The sequence below is a fragment of the Perissodus microlepis genome, chromosome 16 (assembly GCF_051167445.1).
Source record: "Perissodus microlepis isolate ML-2025 ecotype Zambia chromosome 16, ASM5116744v1, whole genome shotgun sequence".
Lineage (NCBI taxonomy): Eukaryota > Metazoa > Chordata > Actinopteri > Cichliformes > Cichlidae > Perissodus > Perissodus microlepis.
Genome location: NC_140476.1, coordinates 28,106,738 through 28,128,203, shown reverse-complemented (window position 1 = coordinate 28,128,203; position 21,466 = coordinate 28,106,738). Strand labels below are relative to the sequence as shown.

The 21,466-nt window shown below is 39.8% G+C and overlaps 2 protein-coding genes across 2 annotated transcripts; both read left to right on the top strand.

Moving 5' to 3' along the window:
- Nucleotides 1–1,777: 1,777 nt before the first annotated feature.
- Nucleotides 1,778–2,725, top strand: LOC146371115 (olfactory receptor 6N2-like). Its single transcript, XM_084908067.1, has one exon. It carries the CDS (start codon nt 1,778–1,780, stop codon nt 2,723–2,725), a length of 948 nt encoding a protein of 315 aa, XP_084764193.1.
- Nucleotides 2,726–9,689: 6,964 nt separating this feature from the next.
- On the top strand, nt 9,690–10,601 carry LOC146371114 (olfactory receptor 10K1-like). Its single transcript, XM_084907610.1, has one exon. It carries the CDS (start codon nt 9,690–9,692, stop codon nt 10,599–10,601), a length of 912 nt encoding a protein of 303 aa, XP_084763736.1.
- The last annotated feature ends 10,865 nt before the right edge of the window (nt 10,602–21,466 follow it).

Sequence of the window (21,466 nt, the reverse complement as noted above, 5' to 3'; positions counted from 1 at the left end):
ACAAAGTGGCTGGCATAGTAAACAGAAACATCTGTGCCGAATATGACGTGGAAGTCCCGAGGTCAAAATGTGAGACGCCCCCTGGGGTGTTGGAGAATGACCAAGCTAAGATCCTGTGGGATTTCCAGATACAGATGGACAAAATGGTGATGGCTAACCAACCAGACATAGAGGTGGTAGAAAAGCAGAATAAAACAGGCGTAGTGATAGTCGTAATGATACCAAATGACAGCAACATTAGGAAAAAGGAACACAAGAAGCTTGAGAAGTACCAAGGGCTCAGAGAGTTTAAGAAGATGTGGAGGGTGAATGTAACAGTAGTCCCAGTAGTAATCAGAGCACTCAATGCAGTGACTCCCAAGCTAGGCGAGCGGCTCCAGCAGATCCTGGGAACATCATCTGAGATCTCTGTCAGATGCTGTTCCTAGGAGTGCAGTCCTAGGAACAGCAAAGATATTGTGCAGGACCCTGAAGCTTCCAGGCCTCTTGTAGAGGACCCGAGTTTGAAGGGGGCCACCTATATTTAGGAAACTTCCCTTTTTGTTTATCTGTGTTATCTTTGTCTAATATTAACATTTGGGTTGATGACCTGAAATATTTAGGTGTGACAAACATACAAAAAATGGGAAATCAAGAAGGGCCAAACACTTTTTACACCACTATAGTTGCCTGCAAATAGACTTACTGATTCTAATCTCCTAAGTCCTGCCATTTTCCATTGTGCAGTCTGCTCTCCTTGCCTGTTTCCTAGTTAACTTTCAAAACTTTTTGCTTGCCCATCTGAACTTTGTCCTGTGTTCTTGTAAGGAGTTCAGAATTGACAGGCGGTCACTCACTTCCCTAGAATCGTCTCATTTCCATTTAATTCAGATTTTGCAAAATTAACAGTTGCCCCATAGTGCTTTATATTGTAAGGTAAAGATAATACAATACAACAATACACACAAACAATCAGGTGACCCCTATGAGCAAGCACCTGGTGACAGGAAGAAAATAAACCCCCTTTAAACAAGAAGAATCAGGCTTACGTAGGGGCAACCATCTACCCATTACTGGTTGGGGTGAGGGGAGGAAGACAGTACAAAAGTCATTCTGTAGAAGAGAGTCAGAGATTAATAATAACTCTTTAATTGCAGAGTGGTGTACAAGCACATAGTGAGTGAAAAGAGGTGAGTAAAGGAGAAGTGCATTATGGAAAGCCCCTCAGATTCTAGGCCTACTGCAGCATAACAAAGGGAGGATGTTGTATTACCTGATCCAGCCCTAACTGTATGCTTTGTTCTGTAACAACTACTCCAATGTTTAACATTGGCATATGCTAAAGTCATGTGTGATAGATTGTCAAAAAACAAGTGTAGCAGCTTACATAGACAGAAATCTATCTGTCTTCTCTTTTTGGACAGAGAAGACATATGGTTTGAAAGAGGAGTGAAAGAAGCCATTTATGTCCACTATGAGTGACCATCTTTGAACAGAGGCGGTGGCTTACGACACCAACTGTCTGCCATCTATAATCCAGTTTTGATTTACTGTGACCTTCACAGTACAATTCCCTGGTGGACAAAGCAACCTAATAAAACCTTTCACAGAGTAAGATGATTCACATTGACTGTGCACATTTGACTGATGAATGTACTCCAAGATATATTTCAAGTTCAAATACCTGCAAATGAATGAAGGAAAGACAACATAGGTCACATATTGGTGCAATTTTGTTTTGTTAGTTGTTATTCTTCATTAACACTGCTGGTTTTATAATTTTTTTTTCAAAGTATTAATGGATGAGGTGTTAAATGCTACATATTTAACTCTAGATGGGTATGTTGAAGTTAACAAGTACAGATATGTTTATTTTTTCATTTTCTTTATATTATATAGTTTAATAATCTGCAGTAATTCTACTATTGTGTACATAATCTGGATTCATAAAAACCTTCATGAGCCTATGTACATTTTCATTGCTGCTTTGCTGCTGAACTGTGTTCTTTACAGCACAACTGTTTACCCCAAACTGCTGATTCACTTTTTATCTGAAAAACAAGTCACAACATATTCAGCCTGTCTCTTTCAGTTTTTTATGTTTTACACTTTAGGCAGTTCAGAGTTCTTTCTCTTGGCAGCCATGGCCTATGACAGATATGTGGCTATTTGTAAACCTCTACAATATCAAACTATCATGAGTAAAACCACTGTGAGTATTTTCTTGGCTGTAGCATGGCTTGTACCTGTTTGTCACATTGCAGTCTTAACAGCTGGGAGTGCTGAAGCAACATTGTGTAACTTTAACTTAAAAGGAATATTTTGTAATAATGCAGTTTACACTCTTCAGTGTGTCAAGTCACGATTAATTACTGTATTTGGAGTAGTTGCTTTAATAGATCTTGTAATATTACCTATGTTCTTCATAGTTTTTACATACTCAAACATTTTTATCCTCACTTATCAAAGCTGTAAAGAAGTGAGGAAGAAAGCTTTGGAGACCTGTTTACCCCATTTGTTAGTTTTATTTAGCTTCTCCTGTTTAAGTATCTATGATGTAAGCATAGCTCGAGTAGAATCAGATTTTCCCAAAACTGCGCGATTAATAATGACATTACAAATAGTGCTCTATCATCCATTGCTTAATCCATTCATTTATGGGCTCAAAATGAAGGAAATTTCTAAACAGCTAAAAAGATTTTTCTATCATGATAAAATCATTTCATGTATTAACTCTGAATGCTAAGGTGCCACAATTTGTTTTGTAATAATTTTCTTGCCATCATTGAAAATGCTTTTCATTTAATAAAGTAATTCAAACTATTATTCAGAAAAGTACAGGAAAAAATAAACCATGCCGTGTTCATCTGTATTTGTAAATAAATTGAACATAATATTATTATTAAAGTGTATTGAAGTCTGTTGTTATGCTCAGTAAAATGCTCATGTGAATAGGGTTTAAGACCTATGGTTAATTTACATTAACAGCTTTTGGTGAAGTATTTAAATACAAATATAAATTGCCTTCTTTTATGAAAGGTTCACCAATTCCAAGATAGGTAAGAGGATAGGTAATCAAATAAACTATGAGATTAATTTTGTCAGGCTTTCATATTTTATTTTGGATTTTTATAACATTATTGGTGGTTCTTATATATGCTGTGTAATAGAGATTTTCCACTAAAGGAATGGGTGGTAACACTTTATAAAACTGCAATAGCTTTATAATAACTACATCTTCCTCCCTTGTCACAAATCATGGGCCAGTGTAATTTATTGCTGTCTATCTTGAATGTGCATAAAACATTTGAAAAAGTACAATCCTTTTTTTTTTTTTTGCCTGTCCCGTTTGGCTCTTTTACCATCAGAATTATTGTCTAAAGGCGAAGAAAGATGCCCAACGGATTTACTTTACCAAATTGACCATCCCAGCCTTGCCGTAATGGTCCATTTGATTCACCTTTTATTGTTTATTTTATTTTCACTTGCTGAATACGGGACAGACTTGACTGGGGGAAAGAAGGGAAGAAAGAAAGAGGGAAAGAAAAACAGCTGAGAAGAGGGACGGGGGAGAAGGGCAAAAAACAAAAACCAACAGAATAAGCAGAGAAGAAAAAAAAATGCATATATCGATCACCTGGATCACCTGTTGAGAAAGAAAAAAGAAAACAAGCAGAAGAAAACAAGATAAACAACATCACAATGATATATGGGAATATGACAGTAAATACTAAATATTAAACATTATTGTGCAGCACGTAAGATCGACAGCACACAGTGTGCTTTGAGGTAGGAGCCAAAAAGGGTGTAGTTTGTGTGTGTGATCACCCGTGTGTACACCTGTGAGCATGGACGCGCTTGTTTTTTTAAAAGGTTCCTGCTAGAGGGTGTGGGGAGCCACTGCCCCGTCCTCCAAGGCATGAAGCAGGTATGGAGGAGATCAAAACTCCAGACATCCAGAGGCCCCCAGAACACAAGAGACCAAGGAAGACCAACAGAGGGGCAGCCGCGCCACTGTCCCAGAAAGAGCTGAGGAGAGTCCCAGATGAGGGGTCACTCAGCAGCCGCGGAGCAGAAGCCAGGGGGGGTTGCAGTGACGCGCCCGTGAGCTCCGCCGGCAGCCAGCTGTGCCTGAGTGACCGAGCCCCAGGCCGAGAGGCCGGGGGCACCCCACCTCCGAAGTGGCCCGAGCGAGCCCCAGGCTCCAGGCCCCGATAAGCGGCCGCCAAGGAGTGAGCAGGTGTGTAACTGGACGCCCACCCCTGGACACAAAGAACCACCAACGCACCGATGTCTGAGGGAGTCCGCCACCAGCAGGGGAAGTGGTGGTGGGGGGAGATAGGCCTCCAAACCTTGGAGGGCCTGAGATGTCCCCAGAGAGGTGGCATCTGATACCCAACCTGACATATAGACACAGACATACAGGCACACACAGATACAAACATCCATTCCCACCCTCATGCTCTCATATGCACTTACTCCACACTCAACCAACGTGGAGACAGACATAAAGAGATGCTGTACACACAATCACACTCCCCAAGCGTACTCTACGAACCGGGTCTAGGTACCCTTGCCCCTGGAGGGGGGAACTGCACCCAGACCCAGGTGGTGTTACCCTTTTCCCTGCGGTGGGGAGAAGCAGACCGCCCCGACTCCGCAGCAGCAGGGAGGCCCCACATTCCTGACCCCAGTCGGACGGCCAACTCCTCCTCCTAGCCCTCCTAGAAAAAGTACAATCCTAATTCCAAAAAAGTTGTCATATAAGAAAAGAATCCAATAATTTGCAGATTATTTACCACCGATTATTTATTCATAGATCATAGTAACAAACATGTAAAATGCTTAACATGAGATTACTACTTATTTTACAATATATTAGCTCATCCTAAAAAAAGATAGGATGTGAGCAAAAAAATGGCTGGAAAAGCAATCCACCATCCATCCATCCATCCATCTATTTTCTTCCACTTATCGATGGCAGAGTTATGGGGGCAGCAGCCTAAGAAGAGAAGCCCATACCTTCCTGTCCCCAGCCACCCCCCAGCTTGTCCGGGGGAAAAGCAAGGCATTCCCTGGACAGCCGAGAAATATAATCTCTCCAGCATGTCTGCCCCAGGGCCTCCTCCCAGTGGGACATGCCTGGAACACCTCACCCAGGAAGCATCTAGGAGGCATCCTTGTCAGATACCTGAACCACCTCAGTTGGTTCCTTTCGATGTGAAGGAGCAGCGACTCTACTCTGTGCCCCTCCCAAGATGCTTAAACTCCCCCACTTAAAGCAGGAACTTGTCCCTGGCACGGAGTGGGCACTCCAACCTTTCCCGGCTAAGGGCCATGGCCTCAGATTTGGAAGTGCTGATTGTCATTCCCACCGCTTCACACTCGGCTGCCAACCATTCCAGTGTGAGCTGGAGGCCATCACCTGATGAAGCAAACAGAACCACATCATCTGCAAAAAGCAGAATTGAGATTCTGAGACCACCCAAGTGGGAGCCACTTGGCTATGCCTAGAAATACTGTCCATAAAAATTATGAACAGAAAAAGGGCAAAGGGCAGCCCTGGCGAAGTGCAACACCCAGGAGAAATTAATGCAAGTTATTGCCATCTGTGGGGACGAAGCTCTTGCAACAGGTGTATAAGGATCAAATGGCCTGTAGCATTGGGCCAGATACCCCATACTCCCTAAGCACCTCCAACAGTACACCAAAATGCCTTTTCCAAATCCAAAAACACATATAGTCTGGTTGGGCAGATTCCTATGCACCCTCATGTATCCTCGAGAGGTTAAGCTTGTCCAAGGTTCCAGGACCGGGACAAAAACTGCATTGTTTCTCCTGCATTCGAGGTTTGCCTAACGAACTGACTCTCCTTTCCAGCACCCTGGAGTTAGACTAGACTTTCCCGGGGAGGCAGAGAAGTGTGATCCTCCTATAGTTGGAGCATGCCCTCTGGTCCCCCTTCTTGAACATTGGAACCACCATCCCGGTTTGCCAATCCAGAGGCCCCTAGAACCAAGACAGCCCTACAATACTGAGAGCCTTCAGGAACTCAGGGTAACCCCAAGGGGCCTTCCACCAAGGAGTTTTTTAACTGCCTCCGTGACCTCTTCCCTGGACATAGACGAGTCATCCCCCTTGTACCTAGAGTATCAGTGGGATTAAGGAGGTCTTCGAAGTACTCCTTCCACCGCCCGACAATATCCTCAGTCGAAGTCAGCACCTTCACCCCTACACAGTGCAAGTAGAGCACCACTTTTGCCTCCTGAGCTGCTGTTGGTTAGCCAGAATCTCTTCAAGGCAGTCTGAAAGTCTGTTTCCATGGCCTCTCCGAACTCTCTCGCACCCAGTTTTGCTTCAGCCACTGCCCAAGCCACGTTCCGCTTGGCCCATCAGTACCTATCAGCTGCCTCTGAAGTCCCACAGGCTAACCAAGCCCAAGAGGACTCCTTCTTCAGCCTCATGGTTCCCTTTACCTCTGGTGCCTGCCATCTGGTCCAGGGGTTACCACCACGACAGGCACCAACCACCTTGTGGTCGCAGCTCAGTAAAGCAGCTTCAGTAATGGAGGTGCTGAACATTGTCCGTTTGGACTCAATGTCTCCAACCTCCCTAGGAATGCTGTTGAAGCTCTGCCAGAGTGAGAGTTGAGGCTCTCTGCCCCTGGCTGCTGCCCAGCACACATTGCACCTGACCCCTATGGCACCTACTGCGCGTGGTGGGACTACAGGAGACGGCACCTCCTGCAGGTGATGAGCTTACAGGCCACCACCCACAGGAGTGGTGCTAAAAAGAAAGTGCTCAAAGAACGCTAAAGGAACATTTTGCTATTTAATTTAATCAAAGATTTTGAAAACAATTTTTGGAAAACATCAAGACAATGGTCAAGGCAAGGTGGATATTGCACTAGGGATCACCTCTGAGCCACTTTCTTGTTAACAAGAATAGGTAGGTTGGTAAATGGGGCTAGGCAGGATGAACTACAATGTTCGCAAATGACATTGTGATGTGTAGTGAGAATAACTGGAAGACAGTCTGGAGAGATGGCGGTATAGACTGGTTAGAAGAGGAATGAAATTCGGTAGAAAAAAGTCAGAATACATGTGTGTAAATAAGAGAGAGAAAGGTGAACATGTAAGAAGTAGAGATCACAAGGATAAATAAGTTAAATACAGGGGATCAACCATTCAAAGCAATGGGCACTACCCAAGACAGGTGAGAAGAGAGTGCAGAGTTGATGTATGTTTTGGGGACGGTGGCACTGATAAAAAAGACAGAAGGTGAAATGGTAGAGTTGAAGATGCTAAGATTTCCACTGGGAATGACCAGGAGCAACAAAATTAGAAATGAGTATCTTAGAAGGACAGGTCAAGTTAAGCAGTTCGGAGGCAAAGCTAGAGATTCAAGATTGAGATGATCTGCACATGTGATGAGGAGGGATAGCGGATATAAAAGGATGGAAAAGGGATGTTGAATGTGGAGCTAACAGCCAGAACACAAAAATGAAGTTCACAGAGAAGGATCTTGGATATAGTGAAGGAGGATATGTGGAGGGTTGGTGTGACAGAGGATCTTGCTCGAAATGAAGTGAGGTGGAGACAGATAATAGACACTGGCAGCCCCAAAATGGAGTAGCCCAGAGAAGACAAAGATCCTACGTGATGTACTGTATTTCAAATTATGATTCATCAGTCCATAATTCCTTCTTCCAGTCTTCAGTAGTCCGATTGCGGTGCTTCATGGCCCAGGCAAGCCTCTTTGTCTTATTCTGACATCTTAGCAATGGCTTTTTGGCTTCAGCTAGTCCTGTCAAACCTGCAGCTCGAAGTCCTCTCTTCACAGTTGAAATGGAGACATGCTTACTATTACAGCTTACTACTAAACTGTGCTTGAAGCTATTGTCCATTGAACCACTTATCGTGCAAGCTGTTAACTCTAGGGAACTTGTCCTCTGATTCAGTTGTGGTTTGGGGTCTGCTTGACCTCTTCCTGTCAGAGTTTGCCCCAATTTCTGAGTGCCTTTTGATGGTGAAGGAAACCGTACTTACTGACACCTTGACTTTCTTTGCAATTTCTTTGTAGGAAAGACCTAAATTTTTAAGTGTTATGCTGGTCTGTCTCTCTTCCACTGTTAATTGCTTTTTTCTCACCTTTTTTGTGCAACACACTACTTTCTGCAGCACAGGATTTTGGGAAACCCTACCTTTTTTTAACCTCTTGGAATTCATCACTTACCTTTGTACCATTTCAAGCTATTTATTGGACTTGAAAGACTTGAATTGGAATAAATAATTGGAAAAATTGGTGTGTTCTAAAAAGAACCCTCACTGTTCTATCAATTTGTCAAATAATTATATTCTTTAAAGTAAATTTGTGTAAATTATGGAATTGTTACGGTGGCCCTGAGAGGCCAAACAGACTACAACTTAAGAAAACACCAGCAATAAGAAAAATGCTGTAAAAGCACACAAAACACAATGGAAATAGGAAGAAAGAAAACAGAAATAGGAAAAACGACAACGGAAATAGGAAAAAAGAAAACAGAAACAGAAATTATCTTAAAGTGCATTAACTATTTTGTCTCCCCACATTGCATTGCAGTGTGCATGATGTCGATCTACATTAAATTGTCTTAGCCTGAACAGAATTACATATTTAAATATAGGACTATATTTGCTGTTATTTTATTTTATTTTATTTTTTTTATTTTTTTGTGTCCCGTTTGAATCTTTAGCCATCAGAATTGTTGTCTTAAGGCCAAGAAAGATGCCAAGCGGATTTATTTTACCAAGTGGATCATCATGGCCTTGCCATATTGGTCCATTTGACTGACCTTTATTATAATTATGAATTTATTTTATTTTCGGTTGCTACAAACGGGACAGACATGACTGGGGGATAGGACAGGGAGAAAGAATGAAAGAAAGAGAGGGAGAGAAAGAAAAGCAAAGGGGAGAAGAGACGGTGAGAAGGGGGGGAAGAAAGGAAAAAACAAACAAACAAACAAACAAAACACCTGGATCACCTGTATGGAGAAAAAAAACAGAAGAGAAAGCAAACAACAAAGAGCAACATAATAAAAAACAGCACCATCACAATAAACTAGCTAGCAGTAGATAACAGTAGATACTAAATAATAAACGATATTGTGCAGCACGCAAGATAGACAGCGCACAATGTGCTTTGAGGCAGCAGCCAAGAAAGGTGTAGTCCGCGTCTGTGAACACCCGTGTGTACACCTGTGTGCATACCTGTGTGGATCAGCATGCTTGTATTCCAAAGGTTTCTCCATGTAACGATCTGCTAGGGAGTGTGGGGAGCCATAGCCCCGTTATTGCTGCTGTTATTTTATTATCATTTCTGCCGGTCAACTAATTTTTTCTTCTTTTAAATTTGTTTTTCAATTAATACCCACGTATGTATGTAGTAAAAGAGGAGGAGCCGGAAAATGTACCCGTGTAAGTAAGGGCTAACCACTGTCGGCTTATGTCTCCAGAGGTTGAACATGGTAATAGGTCTTTGTGGAGAGTTGAATGAGATATATGGAGCTTGAAGTTTCATTTCATCATATATTTGGTCTGACTTGAACAGTTCACTTTCTAAAGATGAACACACACCAAGTTTAGGTATCTATGAATAATAATATTTTATATGTACTACTTTTAAACATTCTGCCTCTTTAAAATTTTAGTTTATAATATCTGATTTTCATGAATGCTGAAATGAATATAACATATATAACTTTTGGTGGTCATGTGGAAGTGGAGAAATACAGATATATTTATTTTGTAATTATGTTTATGGTATATGTTCTAATAATTTGCAGCAATTCCACTATTGTGTGGGTCATCATAGTTCAAAAAAGCCTTCATGAGCCTATGTACATTTTCATTGCTGCTTTGTTAGTGAACTCTATTCTTTTCAGCACTGTCATCTACCCAAAGCTTTTGATTGACTTCTTATCTGAAAAACAGATTATTTTGTATCACGCCTGTCTTTTTCAAGTATTCATGTTTTATGTTTTAGGCAGTTCAGAATTCTTACTGCTGTCAGCCATGGCTTATGACAGATATGTGTCTATATGTAAACCTCTGCAATATCCAACTATCATGAGAAGAACAAGAGTCAGTATTTTCCTGATTTTGTCCTGGTTTTTACCTGCTATTCAGATTGTAGTGCCAGTACTAAGAAATTCTATTACACCACTCTGTAACTTTACTTTGAAAGGTATATTTTGTAACAATTCTGTAAACCATCTTTATTGTGTAACTTCAAAAGAACTATCTATATATGGTATGGTTGTTCTATTTAATGGTGCACTTTTCCCCATGCTTTTTATACTTTTTACATACATAAAGATAATTATAGTTGCCTATCAGAGTTGTGGAAATGTCAGAATAAAAGCTGCACAAACCTGTTTGCCTCATGTGCTAGTTCTAATTAACTATTCTTGTTTGGCTACTTATGATATGGTTATAGTTAGACTGGAATCAGAGTTTCCTAAAACTGCACGTTTTATAATGACATTGCAATTTGTAACATATAACCCTCTTTGTAATCCAATAATATATGGACTAAAAATGAAAGAACTCTCTAAAAACCTCAAAAGGTTGTTCTCTTGAACTAAAGTAAACTATTGTAGACTTTTATAGTCTTTTGTTAAAAATTGTTTTTTAGTGTTTATTTAAGAGGTGTTAAATGATATCTGATCTTTGGTAGGTCTTTAATAAGACCTATCATTTCTGAGACATATTCTTTTCAGTGTAAAAACTGATAAACGTCTCCAGCTATTCAAAGCATGTGATTCTGTTCAGTAATTTTTTGATTATTCATTAAAAAATATTACTATCATTACTGCTATTCATAATATTGTTTCTTAATATACAGTTTAAGGACATTTGAAATGATTGATTGAATGAAAACCAAAAATATATAGCTTTTTCTCTTTTGTATTATAATATCACAGATTTCTGTGGTCATAGTGTGAGATTCAAAAACTGGGCCTTTTCCTTGTGCAACAGAGAGTGGATCATTATTTAAAATTCTAAATGAAAGTAAGAAAATAGGAAGATCCTACCTGTCTGATATCACTTTTCTCATATAGATTTCTGAATAAAGAAGTGTGCTAATAATTTTATACTGTGATTTCATATTTATTGGTTCTCACAATCAAATCCAAAAGCTGAGACTATGTATGAAGATAACTGAAAATATGGAGGAAGTAGTTTGACATGAGGACGAGTACATAAGGAAGCGAAAGAATTAACATGCTGAGGTTTTTGTATCTGTATTGCAGCCCTCTGTAAATGAAATAGGGTTCAGAATGCATATTGAAAACATATGGATTGACAACTTCACATCACCAAAAAATTGTAGGTCTGAGTAAAGTATATATTTTCCGTTTGATTTATATGTAGGTTTATGTGATTCTGAATTTCATTATGTGGTGTGACTATTGCAAAATGAGCAGTTTTTTTATGGAGATATAATGGTCAAATCTTGTAACTCTTCAGAGTAGTTTAAAGGATTTTGTTTTAATTACCTCACATGAAAGTAAACATTTGAATTACAAGGTCTTGAATTACAACTAGTTTCATTTTTTATTTTTTTCCACTGATGAATTGATGATTTTTTTAGATTTATTCCTGTAGGGCTGTAAAATTTTGGAAGCCAAAAAAAGGTTATAAAGGTTATATATCCTTATGTAAGGTTATATTGTGTGCGCTTGTGTTTTTTTTTTTTTTTTGTGTGTGTGTGTGTGTGGTCTTAGAAGAAAAAAGTAAGTTCCAACTTTATGTTTATGCAATTTTACTTCAGGATTAGGTGACAGAAATTAAGTTGACAGTCCATAGGTGATATAAGGTTACTGTAATGAGTATCATTAGTGAGCTTGCATCCCACCTGCACTGTGTAAAACAACAGGCCAAGCCTCAGAGGAGTGGCCTGACTACAGCCAGTCTCTAAACAACTAATTATCTCACAGTAGCTACTATGAAGGACTTTTGGGATGTTTTCCCATGTATCACTGTCATTAGCAGGATCCGTGAACCTGATCTAATGTAGTATATCACAACAAACATCCAGTACCTTTGGGTCTTCACACCAGAGAGAAGAGAGAGACGGAGAGAATTTATTATTTCAATGGCCTCCACAATGTGTCACTAAGTTGTAACTATCACAGACGTAACTGTCAAAAGGATAAAGTGGTCAACAAGTCATTTTGTCTTTTGGCCTAAGAGAGCAATTAAACTTGCCTTGTATTAAAAAGTTTGGTATTAATTATCAGAAACAGGAGATTTAAAGAGTAGCCTTCAAAGCGTACCTGACTATGGTGTAAACTAGTATAATGGATTTTAAATAAACAAGATGTGATTCAAGTACAGATTTTGAACAAGTTTTACCTTCTGAAGTCAAAGTCATCACATGTGCTAACCAGTGGCGGAGCGGGGAGGGGGTGGCTTACTGGGCTTAAGCCCGGGTTGTTTTTTCAGAAGCTCGGGGTCTTTTGGAGTGTAATTTTTTCATAATTAGATGCCTGGCTGACAACTGTATAAAACAAAAACTACACACAATATTCGAAGCACATAGTGCACACTGGCAGGGCCGGGCAGGGCGAAGGACACTGTCTCAGCTGAACTATGGACATGCACACACATACATATACTGATACTGATAAGCACTCACTGATGCATCACCCTCCCTACCCCGGATCCAAAGCCACCTCCAACGCTTACCTCCCCTCTGATGTGGACATCGGGTCAGCTGGAGGCGCAGTCGAAGATTGCAGCGGTCCCAGATCAGATGTACACACTGGAATACTTTCCCGTGTTGCTTGTCTGTGTTTATTGTGCTATGGTGTGTTGATATCTGTGCATTCCTGTATTATCCTTTTGTGTTACACATTTCGATGTTTTTTTCCTCGCTACCTAGCCTGACCTGTCTCCCCAATGTGATGTTTGTGTATTGTATGTACGGTCGGCAAGGTCTGTCATCTGGGTTGTGGGCAAAAGACCTGCAACTGACAAATAAGTATGAGGTGCCGTAAGGGACATTATTACTGAAACGCTCTCACACACACTACTGAAATTTTAGCTCTCACACACACTACTGAAACGCTCTCACACACACTACTGAAACGCTCTCACACACACTACTGAAACGCTCTCACACACACTACTAAAACGCTCTCACACACACTACTGAAATTTTAGCTCTCACACACACTACTGAAACGCTCTCACACACACTACTGAAATTTTAGCTCTCACACACACTACTGAAACGCTCTCACACACACTACTGAAATTTTAGCTCTCACACACACTACTGAAATTTTAGCTCTCACACACACTACTGAAACGCTCTCACACACACTACTGAAACGCTCTCACACACACTACTGAAATGCTCTCACACACATTACTGAAATTTTAGCTCTCACACACACAACTGAAACGCTCTCACACACACTACTGAAATGCTCTCACACACACTACTGAAATTTTAGCTCTCACACACACAACTGAAACGCTCTCACATACACTACTGAAATGCTCTCACACACACTACTGAAATTTTAGCTCTCACACACACAACTGAAACGCTCTCACATACACTACTGAAACGCTCTCACACACACTACTGAAATTTTAGCTCTCACACACACTACTGAAACGCTCTCACACACACTACTGAAATGCTCTCACACACACTACTGAAACGCTCTCACACACACTACTGAAATTTTAGCTCTCACACACACTACTGAAACGCTCTCACACACACTACTGAAACGCTCTCACACACACTACTGAAATTTTAGCTCTCACACACACTACTGAAACGCTCTCACACACACTACTGAAATTTTAGCTCTCACACACACTACTGAAATTTTAGCTCTCACACACACTACTGAAACGCTCTCACACACACTACTGAAATGCTCTCACACACACTACTGAAATTTTAGCTCTCACACACACAACTGAAATGCTCTCACACACACAACTGAAATGCTCTCACACACTCCACTGAAACCAGAGGCATTTCCGCTGAACAGGAAGTTGTTTCCTGACAAGGAAACTGATGGAAAAAGTGGTATATTTCAAAACACTACAAGGATGTCTACTCAGCAACCTGCTAGTATAGCAGTCCCCAACCTTTTTTGCGCCACGTAAACGATATAAAAAAAAACTAAAAAAAAAAAGATAAATACCATGAAAACCATAAATTTCAAACTCAAGCCTCAACTCTTGCGACCCGGTACCAAACGACTCACAGACCGGTGCTGGTCCAGGACCTGGGGGTTGGGGACGGCTGATCCTTGTTTAATAAAATAGGATACACAATTAGACTTTATTTTGAAATGTGATTTTGCGGTCAATAAAATCCCCATAAAGATATCAAACTTTCCAAAACAGACTTTGCATTTTTGGGAAAATGAGATTTACCCACAACCTCTCCCCATAATTCAACCTTATGGAATAATAGGGTAATAACACTTAATCAAAAATCAATTTTCGAGAGTGACTGGTTTGAACAAAAAGATTATATTCATAACAGATTTGTTGGATGATAATGGTGTCATTCTAATTTACACAGACTTTTCAGAAAAATATTGTCTAAACTGTTCTCAAAGAGAATATAACAAATTTTGTGAACTGGTCCCACTGCCTCTGCTTCATTTGATTAAAATTTTTATGATATACAATAATTTCTCATCAGTGCTCCCAAATTTATTGCTAGGGCAATGTCAGCTGTTTGATAAAAATGCAATAAGAAATTTGTTAGTAGTTTCTTCAAAGACAAAATATTTCATAGTTACAACAGAATGGTTACATTGCATGGTTATAATTTAGTTATTTCATATACACTGGATAAAGCATACTAAAAATTTATGAAATAGCCTATTCTACCTAAAGTTAAAGAAACACACTTTAAACAAAATTAATCCTGTGGCAGAATTTCTAAAAAAAAACAAAAACGAGATTTGGCTTTGAGGTGGATCAGTGTTCTTTTTGTACTGATGAAAATGAAACCCTAGAACATCTTTTTTTTTTTCTATGCCCTATCACACAATGTATTTGGTGCAACTTAAAAAATTGGATTTCCCTAAATATTAATGATGTGCCACTATTTGAATTACATCATAATTTTTTTTATATGGATCATCTAGCATTGGGTGTCTCAGACATTATTAACATCATCATACCTTTGAGTAAATATCATATCCATTGTGCTAAATGGAGGAACGCTAAGCCTTCTCTCCCTGGTTTTATTGATGATTTTAAGATATTTTTTTCTTTGCTAAAAAAGACAAAAAGCACATATGCCAAAAAAATAACCAGGATAATGCCCGTCTCCTGCTATTCTAAATTTTGACTTATGCTGAGGCTAATATATTGTTAAGTAATGCAGCTGTCTCACTAAGGTCCAGAATCGATTGAATTCGATTCGATTCAATTCAATTCGATTTGATTCTGGGAAATTTTGACAGTCAGAAATATTATAATTCAGATCAGTACATTTACATATTTTTGTATCTAAAAAAAGGAAGCTGACACACGCAAGACTTTATCAAAGGTATAAGCGTCACAGCAGATGCCTTTGTGTAAAAGTAGCTGAAGATAAAACACAGAAAAACATGAAGGTGATTTTTCCTGGCCTGGGATTTTATAAAAAATATTCTGCAGTACATCAAAAACGAAACAAAACCATTAATCGACATATGAACGTTACCTCTGACGTTCCAGCGGTTTTATTAGAGACACGGCTAAGCGTTTTGCATTTTGCACAATTTTAAAAAGTTTAAATTTGTTCAGTATTGAACGGCAGAAATTAGGTTTTCTTTTCGGAAGTATGTCAAATGAAAAAAAAAAAAAAAACATCGGCCGACAGCGCTGTAAACAACGGTAGACCTGTGCGTAACAAGCAAGCGAATAATGCAGAAAACAGATTTTTAGACGGGAAACTGTTCTTGAAGTACAGAGAAAGAGAGAAAGAGAGAGAGAGAGCTGTACATGAAGTGTGATTTTTATTGTGGTGGAAGCAAAACAGTAAACGTCAGAGGGAATTCATGACGATGTTTATGTGAAGCTCAGTTTGGATTCGGATTTTAATGAATCGATTTCACGTTATCCAAGCTAGAATCGATTTTAATCGATTATAAAAACCCACCCCTAACTAGCAGGTTGCTGAGTAGACATCTGTGTAGTGGTTTGTTTGAAATCTACCACTTTTTCCTTCAGTTTCCTTGTCAAGAATTAACTTCCTGTTCAACTGAAACGCCTTCCTGTTCAACTGAAACGCCTTCCTGTTTAACTGAAATGCCTTCCTGTTCAACTGAAATGCCTTCCTGTTTAACTGAAACGCCTTCCTGTTCAACTGAAACGCCTTCCTGTTCAACTGAAACGCCTTCCTGTTTAACTGAAATGCCTTCCCGTTCAACTGAAACGCCTTCCTGTTCAACTGAAATGCCTTCCTGTTCAACTGAAACGCCTTCCTGTTTAACTGAAATGCCTTCCTGTTCAACTGAAACGCCTTCCTGTTCAACTGAAACACCTTCCTGTTTAACTGAAATGCCTTGGTTTTTCAGTAGTGTGTGTGAGAGCGTTTCAGTAGTGTGTGTGAGAGCTAAAATTTCAGTAGTGTGTGTGAGAGCGTTTCAGTAGTGTGTGTGAGAGCGTTTCAGTAGTGTGTGTGAGAGCTAAAATTTCAGTAGTGTGTGTGAGAGCGTTTCAGTAGTGTGTGTGAGAGCGTTTCAGTAGTGTGTGTGAGAGCTAAAATTTCAGTAGTGTGTGTGAGAGCATTTCAGTAGTGTGTGTGAGAGCGTTTCAGTTGTGTGTGTGAGAGCGTTTCAGTTGTGTGTGTGATAGCTAAAATTTCAGTAGTGTGTGTGAGAGCATTTCAGTAGTGTGTGTGAGAGCGTTTCAGTAGTGTGTGTGAGAGCGTTTCAGTTGTGTGTGTGAGAGCTAAAATTTCAGTAGTGTGTGTGAGAGCGTTTCAGTAGTGTGTGTGAGAGCTAAAATTTCAGTAGTGTGTGTGAGAGCGTTTCAGTAGTGTGTGTGAGAGCGTTTCAGTAGTGTGTGTGAGAGCTAAAATTTCAGTAGTTTGTGTGAGAGCGTTTCAGTTGTGTGTGTGAGAGCTAAAATTTCAGTAGTGTGTGTGAGAGCGTTTCAGTAGTGTGTGTGAGAGCATTTCAGTAGTGTGTGTGAGAGCGTTTCAGTAGTGTGTGTGAGAGCTAAAATTTCAGTAGTGTGTGTGAGAGCGTTTCAGTAGTGTGTGTGAGAGCGTTTCAGTAGTGTGTGTGAGACCTAAAATTTCAGTAGTGTGTGTGAGAGCGTTTCAGTAGTGTGTGTGAGAGTGTTTCAGTTGTGTGTGTGAGAGCTAAAATTTCAGTAGTGTGTGTGAGAGCGTTTCAGTAGTGTGTGTGAGAGCGTTTCAGTTGTGTGTGTGAGAGCGTTTCAGTAATAATGTCCCTTACGGCACCTCATAAATAAAGGCTATCTCTCATCTCACATCATCACACTGTGGGAATTTACGACTGTGCGTAAATTCCCCCTAATATTTGTATGATCCGAGCTCAGACACTAAGCGCCTGAGCGAGGGGAGCTGCTGCCTGCGAGTTTGCTGTTGGAGAAGTGGAGACAGGCAGACAGACGAGAACTGAAGTTTGACCAGGTACCAAAGCAAATCATTCATACTGTACAAATAATGTAAATATGACGGTGTATCACGAAAGCTTGATATCAAACTGATCACTTGACCCATATTACGTTACTCGTTCTTCAAGTGAATCAACAAATGGCGAAATGAAAAGCCGAACAACAACAGTGCTGTTTCTTTAGAGAGTCTTAGCTTACATGTGTGTTTATTTCATATTTTCAGTTGTTACCCTCCACGGCTAAATAAATCGTTTTCAGAATACAAGAATGGACATAAGGGGCTTCTTTCAAAGAAAACACTCAGGTAGATGTTATTTTATATATTATGCTTTGTATGTTGTTCAGTATATTTCTATGCAAAACAAGAGGAATTTCAACACACAGCAGTATATTCACAGTTGAAACCAGATATTTGCATACACTTTATGGAAAACACAAGAACATTCTTTTACTGTACAACATCAATTTAGAGTAAACTTGTTTTGTTTTGGATAAATAAATATTGAAATATCTTTTGAATTAGTTAAATGTCAGAATGAAGAGAGACAGAGCTGTCTATTTGTTATCACTTTCATCAAATTTAGGAGTACATATACACTAAGTTTATTGTTAATTAATAAGAAACTCCAGACGATTCCATTCTGAGCTGAAGAAGCTTCTGATAGGTTAGTAGAGTCCATGTGAGTAAATTGGTGGCACAGCTGTGGATGCATATAAGGCAAAACACTGAGCCTATTTCTTTGACATGGGAAAATCAAGAGATATCAACCAAAACACCAGGAAAAGAATTGTGGAGCTCCATAAGTGTGGCTCAATTTTGAATACAATTTGGTGCCATGTACAATTAAGAAATACACATAGTTTCTCTCTTTACTCTTAAAGTTAACAAATGTGTTTTTTATATTTATCAACCTAAAAAAATAAACATTTAGTCTGATTTGATGTTACAATTAAAAAAGTGTTTGTGTTTTTATCTGAAGAGTGTGTAAATATCTGGTTTCAACTGTATATTTGATGATGTTGGTGTTTGGCTTGATTGTCAGCACAAAGAGGGAGAGAGAGGAGAATGAGGACAGAACAGAGAGGGAACAAGAGCCAGGTGAGACAGACATGTTAGTCAAATGGTTGTTTACCAAAAGTATCACCGTATCATAGGTACTCATGTATCTCGTACCTAGTGTTTCTTTTTAGGTTTGTTATTTTTCAAATTCCATATTTATTAAATTATGCAGGCTTGTTTGCACAACAAGCCTGCATAACTTTTGCACAACTTTTGAACAAAACTCAAAACAGAGCCTATTATTCTTTCAGTCATTTCTATTTATTCAATAGATTACACATGTTCTTAGTTAAGATTATTACACCTATCACAGAGAGCTTCTGTCTGGTAAAAGGTCAGAAGCGTCAACGGGCGGGGTGAGGCCGAGTGCATTTTGAGATCGAGACATACACACACACAAACAGTAGTTAGACTCATGTTTAGGTAAGAGTTCAAATAATAGTTTGCAAAAGTTTGTGACTGCAAAATTGTGTTTGCCTAAGGGACAGTTTGTTCCAGGAGATAAGCGAGAGCTAGAAGATTAATAGGAAGCACCTGGCCTCGAGACGGAGAAGATGTCCTTTTAAATGTGTCAAAAGTTGTCAACAGAACATTTGTGGTTTTGAAACTTATGCATGTATTGTATCTGCTTTGACGCATGAGGGGGCGTCATAAATAATACCCCGATGTTATAAAAACAACTGCTTGTGTATCATTGGGCATAGATCGATGCTGGTGTGTGCAGTGTTCATCTCTCCACGCGTGTGTTCATTAAAAATCATCGTTTGACTTAACTCTTCTGGACCATTGTTGTTTTTGTGCTCACCCTCAATATTTGAACCTGTAACACTCCCCACACCCTCTATCAAATAGTTGTAATAACTAAAAGTTAAAATAAATAAATATCAAGTTGACCAGTTTGGCAAAGCCATAATGATCCACTTGGAAAAATATATCCATAACCAAACGGGACAGGCAAAAAAAAAAAAAAAAGGAATAATATATCCATTGGGCATCTTTCTTGGCCTTCAGACAACAATTCTGATTGCTTCAGTGCTGAACGGGACAGGCAAAAAAAAAAAAAATAGCAACATACCGTTGTGTTGACAAGGCATAAAACAAGACATAGTTCCTGGGTGGAAACTCAAGGCAGTGTTGTCTATGCAGAAACATGACAATAAAAATAAGATTCTAATTAAAACTTTTTTCCATGTTCATTATGTAATCTTCCTAACCTTTCCTGTGCTAAACTTTGTCTCCCTGTGTCTGTGTCTGTGTCCCTGTGTCCCTGCCCCTATCCCCTATCCCTGAGATCACTGTATTCAATAAACGTTTCACTGTTTGGAATTTTCAGTCTATTGTGTCTGCTTTTGGGTCCAACCTCCACACTTGGCTGCACAGCCTTGATAATATAATCTGGCAAGGAATAAACCAAGTGGACCCAACACGCACCATAATTTTTAAACAGGCTCTCCAGGTCCTAGATAAGAAATGGCAAACTATCATTGATAAGCAGGAGGAACTAACCGCTTTAGTTCAAGAGATGTATTCTAGTGTAACCCCTTGCCTCTGCATAGGATCCACCAGCTATGGCCCAATCCCAGTCTGACTCACGTAAGGCCACCACCCAGTTATTTCCCAATGCGAACTTCATGGTTTCTGGCACAGTATTATGTGACACTATTTTTCACACACCCGAAACATTCTCCTGTAAGTCAGGACAATGTTTCCCTAGTGATGCCACTAAGCTGTTCCATGTAAGCAATTTATTAAGGGAAAGAGCACTGTCATGGGCCGAGGCTTGTTAAGGTTTCGTTCATTTCTACCTCTCCATATGATGTTTTCCTGAAGCGCATTTGCTCATCCTGTGTCTGAGATTCAGTTCAGCCAAAAAAATTGCTTAATCTCCACCAGGGAAACTGCTGAGTAGGTGAGTTTTTAGTTGAGTTTCACACCAATGCCACTGAGGCAGGCTGGCCAGATTATGCTTTACACAGTATTTCTCCAGGCTTTATATTTGAGGAGCTAATCTCTCTCCCATCACAATCAACAACTGGCTGGGAGACAGGGAGGCAGAAAAGAGTTCTAAGACCTTGGTAGAATTCTTTTAGCCCGTCTGCCCCAACTATCTCATCTCCAGCTATTGTTTCAGTTTCAGTGTCCTCCTGTTCCTCTTCGGAGCTGCAGCACATGCAAATCGAGCATTTGTGCTTGACTCCAGAGGAGAGAGAGAATTTCCATGCTTGGGTTTGTTTCTGCTCTCCTTGATCCCGTGCTGAACAGAACCTCATTGATTACAAATTACTCAACCATGTAGGCCTCTGACTCCATGGAACCTCCCATTCCTACCACTGCACAAACTGGTGTTTGCCAATATTATGCAGCGGACTGAGCCCATTTGTTTAGTCTCGTCTGCCACTGCGAATCCATCTCCTTCTTCACCTTCTTCTCTCCTGACAAACCCCTCATCTTAGGTTATTCCTGGCTGGGAAAACATAACCTCCATATGGTCTGATCTGGCAATAAAATAAGTAGCTGGAGTCTGTTTTGTTTAGCCAACTCTGTACAATCTGCACTACCCTCCAGCTCTAAGGGCTCCGGTTTGATTCACTCCCCCCACGCTGATTGGCTGAGGAAGAAGTAGCCATGGTAAACCAATCACATGACCAATTTAAGATCATATAGCAACACAATGCTATGTCAACTATATACCTGTTTTTAAATTACGTTGATAGGCCACGTAAAACCAGAGTTATGATTAAAAAATTATACACAATGTTTT

What these genes read in the sequence shown, in the direction of transcription:
- LOC146371114 (XM_084907610.1), top strand. Translation starts at nt 9,690, where the DNA reads ATGAATGCTGAAATGAATATAACATATATAACTTTTGGTGGTCATGTG.
- LOC146371115 (XM_084908067.1), top strand. Translation starts at nt 1,778, where the DNA reads ATGGATGAGGTGTTAAATGCTACATATTTAACTCTAGATGGGTATGTT.